At 36.3% G+C, this 19,707-nt stretch overlaps 1 protein-coding gene across 1 annotated transcript; it reads right to left on the bottom strand.

The window, feature by feature from the left end:
- Positions 1 to 2,985: 2,985 nt before the first annotated feature.
- LOC118802482 (Fc receptor-like protein 5) lies at positions 2,986 to 17,754 on the bottom strand (the record flags this gene model as incomplete). Its single annotated transcript, XM_036563025.1, has 14 exons — positions 17,721 to 17,754; positions 16,940 to 16,975; positions 16,544 to 16,819; positions 16,118 to 16,399; positions 15,710 to 15,982; positions 14,860 to 15,138; positions 12,989 to 13,267; positions 10,953 to 11,201; positions 10,738 to 10,842; positions 10,497 to 10,589; positions 8,203 to 8,280; positions 7,072 to 7,133; positions 3,368 to 3,424; positions 2,986 to 3,214 (listed from the first exon to the last, which is right to left on the bottom strand). Coding segments are annotated over exons 1-14 (2,329 nt in total), but the record flags the coding sequence as incomplete, so codon positions are not given.
- Positions 17,755 to 19,707: the final 1,953 nt, after the last annotated feature.

A 19,707-nucleotide genomic window follows, 5' to 3' on the forward strand; every position in this document is an offset into this window, starting at 1 on the left:
TATGAACTCTAGTTTGATTCTGCAGTTACTGCTGATCTTTGTGTGTTGAAATGCCTCTACTGGCACTCAGTGGTACTACAGGTTCAGAATGTACCTTTTGTTCTTGGATTTCTTGTTTTTTGTCATGACCTGTGAGTGAGCGACATCGCTGAGCTTGTCTGCAGCATCACCTGATATAGAATACAGTGTGTTAGTGCCATCTTTGCTTTACAGTATAACTGAGTATAATTGGCAGGCACATGCAGAGGTGGAACACCAGGGGGCTGGAGCCCCTGCCTGATCCCACTGCTGAGGTACTGGCACCTAAAACTCAGTCAGGGCTGACTTATCACAATGATGTCATGCTCGCATTGTTGGAAATTCCACCGATAAACCAATAATATCTCTAACAAAATATTATGCTGCATAACACAGTTCTTCTGAACAACCAAACATAATGTTTGGCCAGGCTCTGGAAGGTCAGGTTTGAAAGCTGCTCAGGTGTTGCCTTCTTAAACTGTCTCAAGTGCAGTTCTTTTCATTGTTGTCGATGGAGCAACATGCACTGCAACTGAAAAGCTCTCCAATAGCCTGCACAGCTTCACCATTTTAAACTGCACGTTTTAGTTTGAAAAAAAAAAAAAAACTGTACGTTCTCTCACTGTGTTTCATGTTTACATACTTGTCTATCAAAATGCGTTTTCCCATGATATGGCTTGTGTTCAGCTTCATTCTGCAGGCCCCTTGTAGTGGCCATTCTGCCAGCATAATGGAAATAATGGATATTTATAAATAAAATAATTTTCTTCTCATAACTCTGTTATCAGATTAACTAGGACACTGCTGGATCTCTGTGAAATGTTGTGACTCTGTATTGAGCTGCTAGCGAGCAATAAGTGGTGAAAGGGAAGGGGTGAGAACTCATGCTGCCTCTCCACAAAGAAAGAGAGAAAACTGACAGCACAACTGCAGCTTTCTTGATATAAATGATATATTTATATCTTTCTTGATATAAATGATGCAGTTGATATAACTGCAGCTTCTGGTTTTGTAAATCATGCAAATTTCAATTATAAAAGTACATTTCATCAGTTTTTGAAAATGCACGGTTCAATTGAGGGACCTCCAAAAAGGCAGAAATAACATTTTATGGCTACTGTTTAAATGGGTTAAAAGGCGGTATCTGAATGCAGCCAAAGGCTATATTCAAAGAAGCTGTGTAATCAATCATGATTTTGCACAATCAGTGTTTGTGTGGGTGTTTTAATTAATCAAATAATTCATGTAATCTAACAACCTCACTTATCTTTTGTACTGGAATGATACAAGGAAGTCATGCAGCAACATAATCACAATACTAATAGTTTGTTCATGCAGCCCTAATAAGGACATACATTTCAGCTGAATTATAAATGAGGAAAAAACTCTAATTTCTCTGACCAGCCTGCACTGGTGCATGCAGAGTAACGAAATACATTTATTCCCGTTACTGTAATTGAGTACCGTTTTCCCTGTAATGGTTTGTTTTGGAGAGAATTAAATCAGTACTTTTATTCTTAAGTTCATTTTTAATGAAATACTTTTACTTCGCTACTTTAATTTTTATAACGTTACAGAGTAAAAATAAATTATGAGCGTATCAGCGCAAAAACCAATAAGAATGATTTAATAGATTTACCAGTCAAAAAACAGCAGCTCCAGCAGGAAAAACACTAGAGATGTCCAGTTCAGTGAAGGACAGGGGAGAACCGAACCAGCACAAACGAGGAACAAACCACGTCCAAATGGTGATCTGTATTGATTTTTTTTACATGAACTAAAGAAAAAGGCGTTATTATCAGCGGCCAAACACGAAACCTGCTGAGATCCGCTCTCACAACTTGACTCCAGCCTGAGGCAGCATTAGCCGAGCTAGCTGATCTGAGCTAAACAGGTACCGTGTTTACGGGTTTCTTCTGTCTTTTATAATAATTCTATTTATTAAACTTAATCTGTTGCGTATATTTTATTACAAGTACCTGTCAGCCTCTTAGTTAACATGTCACCCATAGCCCACAGTTTACCTGCTCAAATACAGCCTAGTTTAGCTGCTGTTTGAAGATAGTCATTTACAGCTGTGAGACAAGAAATCTAGTCTAATTGTTTCTAAAATACTTTATTGGAAGCAGATAAACTAGGACGTCTTATATAATCATTTGACAATGAAATGCATGCAGTTTTATGTAAACTTTGTTCCTTACACAGTTCACAGAAGGTGTGTTAATGCGCACTAGCAGAGCGTACTGTGATCAGTCTCGGCTCTCAGAACTTTTTTCCCACATAGTATCATATTGTGCTTTAGTGTTTTTCTGTACAGATTATTTCCAATAACGTAGCCGAGTCAGCGCAGAAATATTTTCTGGTTGTGACAGCGGAAATACGAAAAGGTAACTCGAGTACTTCAGCGTTTTACCAATGAACTACTTATTTACTCTTACTTGAGTAATTTTATTTACTTTTATTTGTACTTGAGTAAATAATCCCTACAGTAACAGCATGTGTACTTAAGTAGGGATTTTTGTACTTTTTACACCTCTGGGTGCATGTCCAGACTGAGAGCCCTCAGCTCCTGACTCTCTGTTTCTGCTCTGTTGTCTGGTTGGTGCTCTGCTTGCTTCCAGAAGGGGGAGCCAGAGATTCACCACCAAGACAGAAATAAAAGAAAAAGTGTAATAATGTAAAATAGTCTAAACAAGTTTAATGCTCTGTATTTTATAAATGTTAATTATATATTAATTATCTGAATGAGACCTTTTTTGGTTTTGTAGCACCACAGCAGTATCAGTAAGATGATGGACAACACAGCAAAACTCACTCCTACAACCACTCCAACCAGACCAACAGCAGATTCAGCAGCTGAGCATGTAGAAATCATTTACACAAACAATTTAAACAAAATGTTTGAAAAAAATTAAATCCTGTTATTAGAATGCTTTTATAACAAATAAATGAAAATTTCTTTCTCACCTCTGATTGAGATCCAGCTCTGTGGTGACTCTCCTCTCTCTGGGTGTTTACAGTGGTAGAGACCTTCATCTGACTTTGAGACAGTATGGATGGTCATCTCTCCTGTAGTCTGAGTCTGGAGGAGTGATCCATCTTTATAGAACTCAGCTGTGAGGTTTGAGGGCTTTGTGTGGTGATATAAACAGTGTAGAGTCAGAGGATCTCCCTCAGTCACAGGATGAACAGGACTCTACAGAATCACAGAACCATCTGGAAAAGAATAAAAATAATTGTTTCTCTCATCTGTAACATTTATTCAGAGTCTATCACTGTAGTGAGTGTAGTAGACTGGGTTTCCTCTCCCAGCTCTGCACCAGTACTGTCCTCCATCAGAGACACTGACTGAGCTGATGCTGTAGGAGTGTGTTTCAGTCTTGATCTCATTCTCAGGGTTCTGTGTCTGCACGACAGAAGTTTTACTGGTTTAAACACACACAGTGCAGCTTCTTTATGACTTCATGTGAGTTCAGGTTTGAGTTTTTCTACTGTTGGAGATGAAACACAGTTCAGCCATTAGATTCAATGCAAAAAAAGTTTTACAAAAATTAGAAAAAGGATGTACATTAAAAATTCAAATAATAAAATATTATGGTAATATGATACCATGTGGTAAGTATGGTAATAAATTATATGGTAAATGTTTAAAAAAAATCAGAATAGTATTTGTTAAAAAAGCAATCATATAAATCATTTTAAATAGTCATAAATATTGTTTCATATTTATGTATTATAACTTGTGAGTAGCATTGTTTCATTTAAACTTCACTGCAAATCAGTGCATTTTGAGATCTTTAAATTGAAGACTATAGTTACTGATTATATTTTACAGTGCATTCTACAGGAGTGAAGATCAGACATGTGAGAGTTATTGCATTACTCCAGAAAGAGTATCATTGACCTCATTTTTAGAGTCATAACAATGGTCATTTGAAATCTGATCCACTTTTATGCTTCTTAAGATGTAATAGTTTTCATTACATCTTATAGTATCAGAGCGGTCAAGTACAGTGTTATCTCTGTACCAGTAGTACGTCCAGTCAGCTACACTATCTCTTGGAAATAAACTCAGTGTAACTTTCCCTCCACTAAATATTTGTGACCAGTCAGGCAGCCCACTCAGGACTGGTTTATACCACACTGTAAAAATCAAACAGACACACACTTATCACTTATCACAGAACTCAAACTTTGGCTGACAATCCATGATTAATCCTTTCAGCTCCCATGTAGGTCAAATATGCACACACATTTACAATTTACTATATGCAAATCACCTTGAGTATGCCCACTGTGGACGAGTAAAATCAACACTGAAAAAGAGAAACAGAGAAACATGATAATGACACTGAAATTGTTTCTTTCTTCATGAACAAACACAAGAGCAGCACATTTCATAAATACTAAAAATAAAAGGACTTTTAAAGGTAAATCTTTTCACATGATGAGACAATATTTCTAATGCAATTACAACAAAACACTAATATTTCCTTACACAAACAGGCTGCTCATGGATGTGGTTAACATGAAGTTTCATCTCCTGATCTGAAGCTGAATGACCTCATTTCTACTACATGATAGCTGTGTTCTGGTGCACCATGTTAAAGCCTGGTTTTGCAGCACATCAGAGGACTGAAACAACACTTAACCCACATCACTGGCACTAAGCATCTCTTTAGTGGCACAACTGAGCATTTTATGGTCTAAACATTCAAACCATCTTATAAACCTCCAGCAGCCAGTACAGTCAGATTCAGCAACAACAAGCCTGTTTTTTCTACTATCTTCTCATTCCCACACAGAACTCTCTCTAGTTCAGACTATTAAAAGACACATTCACATAACAGATAAAGCTAAACATACAAAAGAGAATTCTTTTTCAATCTGCATTACAAAGTTCAAAAACTGTATCCCATGGACTGTTCATTTTTAGCAGCCAATATTTTTCACTATTTATCCTTTTAAATAAAATATACACACACATTCACACATTATTCATATTTAGCATTATTTAGATATATCACTGCTGTCAGAACAAAACCTCATATCTCCATTTTTATCCTTTTTTTTTTTAGTTTTTGACATAATTTGAAAGTACCTGTTGCCCTTTACCTTGTGGATATTTTTTACAATAAATGAACGAAAAGAAACAGCCCAAAATTATGATGTTTTTTCCTTCTCCTGCAATGTTATTATTTTAGAGATATAAGGTTTCTGACAGCAGTGATTTATATCTGTAATCACCTCCCAATATTTTTCCCTGTGAGGGGAAACTCCTCTAAATGCATATGCAGTGACACAAAAGAGCAGAAGAGCAGCAACCACCCCTTCGACCCTATTATGGGTGTTAAGATGCTGTTGCAGCTATTTGGTTGCGAAAATGAAGTTTACATGTTCGTAAATCTGCCTCTTAAACTCCTACTGGCTACACATGCACCATCCTATACCTCACCATTTTCTAATGAGCTAATTCCCTTATCAGTGGTGGCTCAATATGCAGCTCATTGGGACATAAATTAATGAAGATCTTTTTTACTCACACCTAAATATTATCTTTGCTGCAATGTTGGTCACACAGCTGTAAACTGACACATCCAACATATTGATCCTCTGACCCTTGGGTGAGAGGCCACTGCACTGATGGAGGCTGAACTAAGGATGCACATAGGGAATCTCTTTGAATAGCATGAGAAATGGGACACTGTACAGCCTTGTGGTCTTCACAAGTGTATGTAAATGAGGACCACAAGGCCACAATCAAGTCTGCTGACAACCTATTTCTTAAAGAGTTAGACCTGGTTATGTTTTTGTCAACAATATATGCACCTTAACAAACACATTAGGATTTTGTGTGATACACTGTGAGAGAAATGGTCAAGAACATTTCCACACAATACAGTGCTGTGCTCAATTCAGATACCCTATAGACCAAATGTTGGCAGTGCCCTTATTGCAGAAAGACTTCTGAATTAAACATACACATCCATTGCTGAGTGTTTTGATGAGCTGGGGAAGGCGTGTCTTTGTGAAATTGTGACAAAAGTTTACACAGCTTGTGGCATTCTGTCTGTGTCTGCTCTACCGGACGTACAGTATGAGCTTAGTCTGATCAAAACACTGTTCCATCACAACCCTTGCTGAGATACAGACTCGAATGTCAGTCTTTAGAGTAGATTATGTTTTTCCCCAGTATGTTAAAAAGACAAACAAACATAGTTTAGTAAATTTGTAGGAAATCAATAAAATGTATATTTTGACCAGAGGTGTTCAAAGATTTGCACACAACTGTAAATATACTTTCTGAATCACATGACTGATCTCACTCATTACATCATCCATACAACATGAGACAGGAATACATTAATGTGGGTTACTTTGTTTACTGTCACTAAATCAGATCAATGCTCTTAAAAGGCAAGGTCATATGCAGGGGCAAGTTTATTTATACAGCACACTTCATACACAGAGGTAATTCAACATGCTTTCAAACATAAAAGTGAAATTAAATATAAAAGTAAAGGCTGAGTGATGGTCATCTCAGCTTCTTAAATGCTGGGGACTGAACTTGTGATCTCCTGACTATAGAACCAATGCTTAGCTGTTTGCACTACTTCAAAGTCCAGTCCAGTGTCTTAAAATGAAGCAATAAAAGCCTCTGTATCCAGACTTGATGCCTGATGCATTTTTCTATGTATTTGCTTTTGGTCATGGCATGTAATGTTTAAATATTATATCTACCTTGTAGACAAACCAAAAACAAGCAGAAGGAAAAAGTAAAATGTCTGTCCATTCTTTCTGTGATCTGGTTGGATAAACACATGTATGGCCAGCTTCTGTGTTTCTTTCTCTCACATCTTCAGAGGCGCTCAGCTTTTGTGCTCACTCCTCGTGGACCTTTAAAAGATTACTTCATTTAGAATATTTTATGCATGCAAAGATACCTTATTTTTATATTTATATTTATATACTTTTATATTTTACATTGGTGATCAGTTTGTCAGTTTTAGAGATTTAAAGCCGGCCTTTGTCATGCTGTAGTGTTGATCTTACCTTTTTTTCTGTGTTCTGCTTCAGCTCTGAATACACAGTGTCAGCATTCACACAGACCTTCTCTAGAAATAACCAAGATACCCAGAATTAGTTTCCAGAAAGACCAACTCATCAAAATCAATAAATGCATCATGATTTAAATACCAGACTAAATACAAGAATAAAAATTCTTTTAAAGTCCCTCAATTCTAAGTATTAAGCAGGTAAGTGTTAGCTACACACTCCAAAGTACTGGATAATTATTTGAGTAACATGGTTTAACATAGTTTAACTTATATCAAACACAACATTGAATTGCCAAACAGATTCTATAGATATGAACTGAATAAGTGTGGGGTACAATTTCCAAAGTGCTATGTAATTGTTTTGGGTAAAATGATGATATCAAGATCATTATTAACTAAATTACACTGAAATGACTGACAGGTTTCAGCTATCAAACTGAGAAAACGAAGAAAAGAAAAAGTAAAACTGATTATGAACATTATAATATACCTTAAATGTTTGGTGAAAAGGTGATCAGTACATACTCACTAAATTTCAATGTTACATCACACATTTAAGCAGGAAATTGAATTGAATTGGAGACAACTCCAAGTACAAGATAAATGACATGATGTAAAATGAGGGCACAAAATACAAAGATGGCCTGATTCAGTGTGTTTACAACTAATGGGCAAGGCAAATTCAAAGTGCTTTTCAAACATAAGAGAGGAATTAAACAGAAAAGCAAAGTGAGATTAAAAGCTTAATAAATATACAAGTAGATTCTATGTAAGACTCTTTGTACTTAATGTGTACAATGTTTTGATGTCATAACCACTTGGCAATTTTTTTTTCAAAATAATTTCACAGTGTTGTGTAGTTTGTACATCACATTTACCTAATATATACCTAGAACCTGTTGGGCATTTCTACATCATTTAGCTAGAACTGTCTTGGAACTTACCAACATTTCACCAAAAATAACCATAACCATTTTTTTTAACCATAAAAGAAAGTGCTACGAAAGGAAGCCTAACCAAAGATGATTGATAAATTGTACAAAACTTGTCATTTAGAAATTAGAATCCATGAGATCTATGAAACAGTATACTAGGTGGTACATCTAAAAACATTATTTTAATCTACCGTGTTGTTTCTTTGAGTTGTTCTTCATTTTCACTTCAACCTCAGCATAAATTATATCCACGGATCCATCACCAACATCTGCAGTAGCAAAGAACACAAAAAAATGCAGATGTTACCACCTCACTAACTTTCAGTCATCCAACAGTGCACACTTCCTTCCTACTCTGATCCTAAGACAGCTGTTATTCAGAATGTGATATCTTCTCTGTTAGCAGAGTGATGTGGAATAAATTGTATCTGCTGGGTAGATATAGAGCAGGGGTTCCCAATCCCAGTCCAGTTGACTCTTTGTCTATAATTTTTTGTGTTTTCCTACTCTACATGTACCTGACACAGCCAATTAGGCCCTTTTTACTTAACAAGTTGAATCAGATTGCGCCCACTGTTGGGTCAGCAGGGCTGCGATTGGGAACCCCTCATATAAAGAGAGAGAGGCACATACCTGTGGCTTTGCCTGAATGTAGATTTGAATAAATGGATTCACTCTGTGAATCCCATTCTGGAAAATCTTCCCCTGAAATGAAACATTGGATACCATGAAACAAATGCACACTCCTAGCAGTAATAGATGATCAAATGTACTGTAGACAGATTCTGATCTGCTGAATTGGTATGTCTGATACTACATGAAATACTAAAGTATTACAAATATCCATCCGGAATGTACCTTTGTCCTTGAAGTTCTTGTTTTTTATCATCGCTTGTGAGTAAATAACATCCCTGAGCTCGTCTGCAGCATCACCTGATACAGAATACAGTGAGTGTGTTAATGCTTCCCATCGTAATTGACAATGTGTAGGCACAAATGAGTTAAGCTTCATTGCACTTGAATGATCCCACTGGTGAGCTACTGGTGCATTAACCTCAGTCAACACTGACCTGTCCTGGTGATATCATCACCACATAGTTGGAAATCTCGCCAAAAAATACTTTATTAAAGAGAGATCAGTATCACACCACATAATCTGTTCAGTTCTTCTGAACAACCAAAAATAATGTTTGACCAGTCTCTGTGGAGCAATTAACTCACCAGTGCATGGCATTGCTTTCCTATGAACCATTATTAAACTCTCTTGATAAGAGGTTTTTGCTATATAATGTAAATTGAATTAAGCTTAAATTATATTCATGTTGGTCTTTTTTCTCATGAGCCCCTGTACCCCAAAATGTCTGCGCACACAAGTGAGTATGTGTTAAAGCCTTGAATCGCATATGTACAGTATGCAGAAAGTATATGTTTGAAATGATATGACATTATCTTTGTCACTCTTGGCTGCTTCTTTAAGCATATCATGAATGGGCAGTCTCTCTTTCAAAATAGAAGTAAACATGCATAAATGCACAATTTCTGGGCAGTAAAACAGAATCACCTGTAATGTCAGTGGAGAATTGTGACTGAGTATTGTGACTGAAAAGCTCTCCTCTAACACATGCAACATGTTTTACATCTGTAACCTACAATTTTTCCATTGAGCGCCAAAAATCGCTGTATGGCATCAAAGCTGACCAATCACTATCAAGGACAAGCTGGTTTTGGCTGTTGGTGAACACTAACATGAAGACTATCACAATCTGAACTTGAAAAAGTTTCCTATTTATTACTGTATACATGTTGCACAAACGTTTTTGCTCATTTATGCTCTTTCTGCAGCCCCCCTGGTGGCCGTTCCTCCAGCAGAATGGAAATCAACTTGAATATTTTTAAATAATACAACCAAATTAAATATTTTCCCATCGTAGCTCTGTTATCAGATGTTAACACACTGTTGGCTATCTGTGTGTGACTCTGTTGGCTCTCTAATTGTGAAATGTGACTCTGTGTTGAGATGCTAGTGGGCAATGAGGGGTGAAAGGGAGGGGTGGGAACTCCTGCTGTGAAAACAATTCACACCTCTCTGAAAAAACAGCCATGCCAACATAAAATGACCAGCACAACTGTAGCTTTCTTGATATGGAATATCAAGAAAGCGACAAAAGCAACAAAAGAGCTACAAAACAGTAAATAAATAAATAAAAAAAAACAAAGTAGATAGATTTAATGGAACTGATGAACCTCCAAAAAGCGTTAAGTGAATGTCTGGTCAATCACATTTTTACTCTGAACAATTTTAGTCCCAGAAGAGTAATTATTTGGAAGATGAATCAATTTATTCATGTAATCTAACAAAACTCAATTGTTTTGTATGTTGGAACAATATATTGGAACCATAATATGTAGCAACATGATGAAACTAATATTTTTTCATATCATTATCATATTAATGAGAAAAATACTCATTAACTCCTTGACTGACCAGCCTGCACTGCTGCGTATCCTAATTGGGAGTCCTCAGCTCCTGACTCTCTCTGTTTCTGCTCTGTGATCAGGTTTGTGTTCAGCTTGTTTTCTGCAGAAATAGACAGAGATTCACCATCAAGATGGAAATACAAGAAACAGTGTAATAATGTAAAATAATCTAAATAAGTTTAATGCTCTGTATTTTATACATGTTTTAATTATACATTATTATTAATTATCTGGATGAGTTATTAGACCTTTTCTGGTTCTGTAGTGCCACAGCAGTATCAGTAAGATGATGAACAACACAGCAAAACTCACTCCTACAACCACTCCAACCAGACCAACAGCAGATTCAGCAGCTGAGCATGTAGAAATCATTTACACAGAAACAATTTTTAAAATGTTTCAAGAATGTTTTAATTCTATTATTAGAATGGTTTAATAACAAATAAATAAAGTTCTTTCTCACCTCTCATTGAGATCCAGCTCTGTGGTGACTCTCCTCTCTCTGGGTGTTTACAGTGGTAGAGACCTTCATCTGACTTTGAGACAGTACGGATGGTCATCTCTCCTGTAGTCTGAGTCTGGAGGAATAATCCATCTTTATAGAACTCAGCTGTGAGGTTTGAGGGCTTTGTGTGGTGATATAAACAGTGTAGAGTCAGAGGATCTCCCTCAGTCACAGGATGAACAGGACTGTCCAGAATCACATCACCATCTGGAAGTGAATATTGATAAAAATGCTGAATCTGTGGAAAAGTAAAGACCCACACAGTGTTTCATGTAACTCCATACCTAGTGTTACTGTTAATGATCTACCTTAACAAAGATAATAACCTCATTAATGAGCTCAGGTGCTTTGGTGACTCAAATCTTACACTGTAGTCACTGTACAGCATAATTCATTGTTTTACCTGCTCTAACAGATCTGATTCAGCTCATGAGAAAATCAGTCAACAGTGCAGTACAGTTGCTGTGCTCAAATATCCTATAACTATAAAGAAGTTTCCTACTGATATAAACCACTGAAGCTTTACTTCTTAAACACTTTTCTGTGCTGGAGGTTCATAGGTTCAGATTCTTAAACTGCAGTGGCAAATTTTATAATGACGGTAAAAGTAAATAGCGTGTCCATAAGGTGTTTGTTCATTCATAAATGAGGATTTCTGGCATGTTTCATTAATTTAAATATGGTGCTAGCAATTAACAACATGACACACACACACACACACACACACACACACACACACACACACACACACACACAAAAAAAACAAAAAAACACACACCTTAACCACTCTGATGGTAGTTTTTCCGATAAGGTGCCAATCATGATTAAATGGTATTTTCTACAGTGGTTCTGGTGCAGCATGAAACAAATCACACACAGTCATCTGATTAACCAGATTATTTAAAAACATCTTTTGATCTGTTTGAATGGAGCAGCATGGCTAGCCTTCTAACTGCTGCTGTAGGAAAACAGAGGAGCAAAAAGATTTGCTTAAGCAGGATTTCAGACTGACAGATTGTACTTAAAACAGTGCAGTTCCTCCTGCGTCAGTCCTCCACATGTGTGTGGAAAGTTGGTTTAGAAGTTGGAATCCAAATAAGTGAGTCATTTAAAATGAGATTCTAATTGTGTTTGAATTGATTTTATTGTGAGTAGTTTTAGCTTTTAATGATATTTTTCAGTTTACAATGGATTTACAAATTTACAATTTACACATGCGAAAATTACGTTTCAGAACAAAAAAAATATTTCTTGCAAGATTTTTTTAATAGTCTCTATTTCATATTTAATTTTCATGTGTGCAAATCAAATTCCTGATATCAAGAATTAAATAATTAGTAGTTAAAATTTAATTTTCATATGTGTACATGAAATTACTGTGATCAAGAAAAATAAGAAATAAAACACAAATTATGTGCCATAGTAATCAGAATTTCAGCATGTTAATTAATTTTTTATTGTAATGATAAATATTTATTTCTGAATTATTTAATTGAGAAATGAAAGTGCATATTAAAATATAATTCCTCCAAATAAAAGTGAGATTTTAAAACATATTTTTTTCCATTTGGTCATTTTATAGCAATTTTTATCATAGTAAAAACTTTTTTTCTTAATTAAAAGTTAAAAGCATCTTTATCAAACAATTTACTAGTACATGTCAGAACTTCTTCCCTTAAAATGCGTAGCTCTGTTTCTGAGAATTTAGGTTGTCTTTCTTTCCTTGGTTTAGTTTCTTTTGGCAGCCAATCATTTATATGTTGATTCTGATTGGCTCTTGCTCAAGACACCAGTGAAAATACTGCAGTGTTAAAAGACAGTGGCCCACTAATCAGCCACACGGTAACTTTAAGAATAATTCTTATTTACCACGCTGCACAATTTGTGTGGCGGTGCACTGTTACTGCTAACATTTATACATCTGGCCCATCGTATTGTACATTATATGATGAAGCATTTCTTCTGATAAGAATAAACACTTAGTATGGACTCACTGTGCACTGTGATGTTGACAGGATTACTGCTCTCTCCAGATTCAGACTCACACCAGTACACTCCAGTGTGGGATGTGTTGATGGAGCTGATGCTGCATGTAGATCCTGTAACTGATCCCCAGCCTGATGAACAATCTGACACCTTTTCACTGTGTGTGAATCGTCTCACTCTCCATCCAGTAGAGTCACTCTGTCCCTCACAGCTCAGTGAGAGAGAGTCAGTAATAAAGTGTTGAGTTCTGCTGGGACTGACCATCAGAGAGATTGGACGAGAAACACCTTAGACACAGAAAGGACCATTCAGATGTGTAATTATCTTGTTATAGATACAAAGCACAGTTACTTTGAATATGGAAAAGAGTTCAACTCCAGTTTTGATTACTAAGTGCCACTAATTTATGGACCTACTCATCCAGCGTTCTTTCTGAAATAAAGGGTATTAATAGAGAGTTTGTAAGATCTTTGCTGCAGTAACAGCCTCTACTCTTCTGTGTAGGCTCTACACGAGATGTTGGAACATTGTTTTGAGGATTTAATTGCATTCAGCCTCAAAAGAAGTAATGAGGTTAAGTAGGGTAACTCAGGAGAAGCAGTCCCTGTCCCCAAAAAGATTCCTGGAATTCATTGCTCTTCTTTTTCCTATTAATGACAATTGATGTCATTTTTTGACATTGTGCAACAGTGGTGGGTGTGTGTTTATATTACATTGTACAATATATGATTAGGGAGATTTGCAGAGCACAATATATTTGACAGGTAATTCAAGCATTTATTTTACTGTTAAAAAAGGTCTTTATAACATAAATTAATACAATTTTAAAATATAATTTTCAGTCTTGTACTTTGATTAATAAGTGATTTTGAAAAACGCAAACTAGACATTAACATTTAAATTATACATTTTCTAAAATCTTAGATTATAGATTTATGCAGGATTCCTAAAGCTGGGGTGGGGGGGCTTCTCTGCTGAGAGCTGCCTTGTCGTCTTAACCTGAGGGCAGCATTCCAGGTTTTCAGCAGTGCACACAATCATAAACTCCACCAGAGCAGAGCAGTGACTTAATACTACTACAGCATTTCTGCAACATTCATCATTAGTAGAAACACACATCCACCATAGCGAGTCTTACTATCCTGTGGGCAAAGTGTGCTATTAGCCTTGATAGCTGAATGGCCGCGTGTGGAATGAAGGCACTGATTTCCTTAAAAACAAAAATGCAGCAATCCCTCCAGTTTGCTCTCGGAGGTTAGCCGTTGTCTGAGGTGGTCCAGTTTATCGCTGAGAGAGCGGACATTGGTGAGGGGAAGAGATGGTACAGCTGAATGGCTAGAGCAGTTTTTAAGACAGCACGGATGCCCAAGTTCTTTCTGCATTTCTATTTTCTGTTTATATACACGTTTTTGGCACTTCCTCTCACGGCCATGATATCAATGTCAAGCAAGGTCTGGCAGTAATGTGTTTGCCAGTGTTTTTCATGCAAATCTACAGCAAATTTTATTTTGGAAAACTGGCTACAAGAAACAAAAGCACCATATTTTCAGTACACTAAGTGGCCTCAGTGTCCAAAATGAGACACCATCTTGGAAGAATTAAAATTTATAAAATTTATAATAGATTATACAATTTTATAGGAAAGGTTTTTTGCAGGATTATGGGAACATAAAAAGGAAACATAATTTAAGAAATGGATAAAATTAGAGAAAAATAATCATAACGGTTCAAAATGTTTGTTTAAACACACAAAACCTCACACACAAAGGCTTAACTAAGACAAAATCTTAAAGAAAGAAATTAGCAGGCCTAAAGTTCTAAAATGAAGAGAGAGACATTCTTTAATTTGTCTGCAGTATTTATAAACTGTTTCACTCACCAGTCGTGTTTATCCAGAGAGCATCACTGTAGTGAGTGTAGTAGACTGGGTTTCCTCTCCCAGCTCTGCACCAGTACTGTCCTCCATCAGAGACATTAACTGAGCTGATGCTGTAGGAGTGTGTTTCAGTCTTGGTCTCATTCTCAGGGTTCTGTGTGTGTTTGAACCAGTAAATCCTCCATCCAGCAGACTGATCCAGATTACAGTACAGAACCACTGGATTTCCTATCAGTGCAGCTCCTTTATGGCTTGATGTGAGTTCAGGTTTAGGTTTTTCTGCTGTTGGAAATGAAGCACATAGTTCAGTCCATTAAATGAGTTTGAGTTTGCTGCTAAGTAAAGCTTTATTGGTAGTAATCTGAGACTCAAATTGTTACACTTTATTCTCATTTTAAGCCAACATAAGCCAAATTTGCTTACCAAATGAGGCAACAGAAAACCAGAATAATGCATTTATCTCTCACTGTAGAAAACCTAAACCATTACATTCAGTGCTACAAAGAAATACCTTCTCAAAGTCCTTGAAGTAAAACACTGTTAAAAGAGGCTACTTGAAAGCACTGATTTCGTATCATAGCTATTGACACAATTATCAGAAAAACTTTGTGCTTGATTTGTACCAAAGATAATTTAGAATAAGGTAACTTTTCTAAGTGAGACTTCATTGAAAATGAACAATATAACACTCACAGTTACATTTATGCTTATAGTGCTTTGTAAAACGAGTAATCTTATCAAGGAAAAAAAAAAACATTTATATAACAAAAAATGCATCGCCTTTAAATGAGGTCATTTTACTTGCCAAGACTTTGCAGAGATCACAAACTGCTTTACCACAGTAATCACTCACCCTTAACAGAAAGATCCACTCTGATACTGTACTGTGATGATGAGGGTCTGTAATCTCTCTCTCCTCTACACCAGTACTGATCCTGATCCTGATCTGCTGCTGATCTGATGGTGAAGGTGTTTGTCTGAGACTGATTGACTGCAGTTCTACTGCTGCCTTTATACCACTGATATCTCCAGTTACTGTAAGACTCTATCTCACACTTCAGAGTGATTGACTCTCCAGTGAACACAGGGCTCTCTGGTTCTACAGTCAGTGTAGCTCTGGGTAAAGCTGTGAGAAGAGATGTAGAGCAGTGAATTTTCCAGATATTTAGAGTCAGTGTGACCTTATATAGCTTAAATCTCTGCACTGAATGTAGTGATATGATGCTGAATATTTGTGTGAATAATAGATTAATACACTCACCTGATACAGTCAGTGTAACCGCATTACTGATCTCTGATCTCTGAGAGTCACTCCTCCTCTCTCCTCTACAGGTGTATTTACCACTGTCAGACTCTACAACACTGAATGAATATTCTTTTTTCACTTTAGAGGAATAAACTGGACGGTTACTGTCACCATCTTTATACCAGCTGTAGCTCCACTCAGTGTCTGTGTGTCCTTGTATGTCACATGTAAGAGTCACTTTCTCTCCAGTAAACATCTGTCCAGTAGGCACCAGGATCGGTAAAGCTTTTGGTCTCTCTGTACAATCACATCACATAAATATTACTGTAAACCAGCCAAACACACACTGCTCTGTGAATTCCAGATCTATTAATAAATACTGTTACTATTAATGATTATATTTTACAGTGCATGTTACAGGTGTAAAGATTAGACATGTACCTGTTACTGTGAGAGTCACTGCGTTACTCCAATAAGAGTCTCTTTGACTCTGTTTCTCAGAAATATAACAGTAGTATTTTGAACTGTGATCCACTTTGATGTGTTTTATGATGTAAACGTTTTCATCTGAGTGGTGAAGTTCAGTGCTCTCTCTGTACCAGTAGAATATCCAGTCAGTCATACTGTGTCTTGGAAAGGAACATCTGAGTGTGACTTTCTCTCCACTGAATATTTGTGGCCAATCGGGCTGCACAGTCAGAACTGGCTTAAAATATACTATAATAAACAAACAACAAGCACAAAAATTACTGCACAGAAAGCACATTCTGTCTGACGGTCCATAATTAACCTTTTAGCTCCCATACAAACACAATATAAGCACTATGTATAAATCACCTTGAGCGTGCAAAGTCTGGACGAGTGAACTCAACACTAAAAAAAAAAGAAAGAGAATCAGAGAAACATGATGTTAACACTAAAATCATTAGTTTCTTTAAGAAAATGTGTGCAAGCAAAAAATTCACACAAAGCAAAAATAAAATGACAATTATTATGAGGGTAATTTTTAAACCAAATATAACAAAACCAGTATTTTTTTCTTACACAAACAGGATGCTTATAAATGTGTTTACTGTGTGAAAGTGTGATGTGGTTCACATGAAATTTTATTTGCTGATCCAAAGCTGAATGACCTCATTTCTACTACATGATAGCTGCATTCTGGTGCACCAGACCAAAACCACAGTTTTACAGCACATAAGGGGACTAAAACAACACTGTTTAACATTGACACTGCACAGTTTGTCATATTTATTTTATATTTTGTATCTAAATATTACATTTAAATATTCAAATAATGTTATAAACCTCAAACAGCCAGCACGGTCAGACTCCGCAATCACAAGCATGTTTTTTCTTGTCCTCTCATTCACACTCAGTACTCACGGTACACACTCATTTACTGCAGTTCAGTCCATTAAACAGATGCATTCACAAAACAGTTACAGTGATAAACATACAGGACAGAAACTGTACTGTTCCACTCTGGCTGCTGACTGAAACACACACATTCACCTCATCACACACAACCTCATCGCTTACACACTCAGATTAAATATTAGTACCTTCATATAGCAGCTCTCACTCTGCTGAAGACATAAAGAGAACATTTACTCACAGAGTATTACAGAGAGTGACCTGAACTCCATACTGTCCCCGTACTGACTGACTGACTGAACAATGCTCTGTGTTCAACTCATCACTTCCTGAGAGAGAGAGAGAGGGAGACAGAAAGTCAGTAAACAGTAGTCAGTGAATTATTTTTTTAAAGCAAATTTAGATCAGCAGTCATGTATAACAAAGTAGTTTACAATCTTTTGAATGCAAAGAGAATGTCATATTAAGTATTATGGAATTGGTGACACAGATGTTGCATCAAATGGCATTGATTTCCGGTCTTAAAGTCTATATTTATACTGATTTGATCCCTTTCTGAGCTAACCTAGTAATGAAAAAGTGCTAAAGATTGCAATGGGGATTCTCCCCTACGAGGCATGGTGAGTGTGAGTGCATGTTAAAAACACTATTATAATGGAGGGCAGGGATGCTGGTAGGAATTTTTGGCCCTCTAAAATGTTCAGGCTCATTGTCTCTCCTCAGTTCCCTGCAGAATCTATGTTAAAATGAAAACATATACAAAAATGTTCAGAACCCTGCTCTTTATTTTTTTACAGGACCAGCACTGTAAATCATACTTAGATTGGGTGGTTACTTCAAAAATGTAATGAAATATTGTTTTTGGCTCCTGATTACATAACACAATTACATGTATTATTATTACAATTACGTGTAGCTAGCTGAAACTGTCACTTTTACTCTTCTCAAAAGAATCGAATCGTCATTTGAATGAAAAATGAAATTGTCATTCTTTTAACAGCCTGTGACTGGGCAATACCACTGAGCATTCACACAGAGGGGCTCATGACCCACTGGAGGGGTGAAAGAATTCAAGATGTACAGCTTAAAAAAAGAATGTTAAATTGTAAAGCCAGGGTAGTTGAGTTTACAGTTTATCCAGGGGGAGGGGTCTAATGCTGAATATCATGAAAACATAGAAAAGAAGATGGTCAACTTGGTGAGGGCATTTATTTAGTCAGAATTCACATTTTATTACACATTAAGAAAATGACATGAGACCCCATGTCTAACGTTGTTGCTCTCATGGGGGTCTCTTTCCACCCCCATTTGAACCCTGCTAAAAATCCTGCAAAACATTTCTAAATTTGCCAGTTGTAACCTTTGAGCACATCCTTAAGGACTGGGAGTCAATTGCACATATTCATTAAAAACAGGGGTTTCAAATTTTTGAACACTGCGCAATGCGTTTATGTGTGAAAGCCTTGAGAGTTAAAATTATTTTTACTGCTACAGATATGAAGTATGAAGACTGCTTCGTAATAGTGGTTAAAATAAAATAATAAAGAATACAAGGGTAAATCTCGCAAAAATATATTGTGAAAATAGTATTCTTCAATACATGGATCACCTGCTTGACAAATATACATTTACTTATGCTTATTAACAGGTAATGCGCAGTATTACTCAACGTTTATGAGTGTATAAATGGGCCATTCTAGAAACACTTACAGAGGAATTCACAGTGGTGGTAACAGGAACCAGACATTCAAATGCAGAGTAACTATAAATCAAGGCCTGGAAATCAAGGTGATCCCCACAAAATAATGAAAAGACTGTTTAGATATTACAACATACTAAACATATTTTTTGAACAACATTGAGACAATATTTCATTGTGTGCTGAACATCAAAAACATTCTCTGCTTTATGTAAAATAAATGATGAGCGACAAAATATGCAAAGAAATGTATAAAATCTATGTAACTCATATTTTGTACAACCTATGTTTTTTCTACAAAAAAAAGAACAAAATATTTTAATCAGTTTGAATCAGTTTCTAAATCTCATCTGAAAGCGCTTAAAGAAACAAATGTCTCTCATACTTTCAGATTGTCTCTGATTCTCAATCTTCTGTGACACTGACTGCACACTGACTTTGATCTTAATTAGTCTGAGCTGCACGAAAAATAAACAAAAACACTTACACTGCCCTCTGCTGGTGTAAATGCATCATTACAAATTTTAAA

The sequence above is a fragment of the Colossoma macropomum genome, unplaced genomic scaffold (assembly GCF_904425465.1).
Source record: "Colossoma macropomum unplaced genomic scaffold, Colossoma_macropomum, whole genome shotgun sequence".
NCBI classification, from domain to species: domain Eukaryota; kingdom Metazoa; phylum Chordata; class Actinopteri; order Characiformes; family Serrasalmidae; genus Colossoma; species Colossoma macropomum.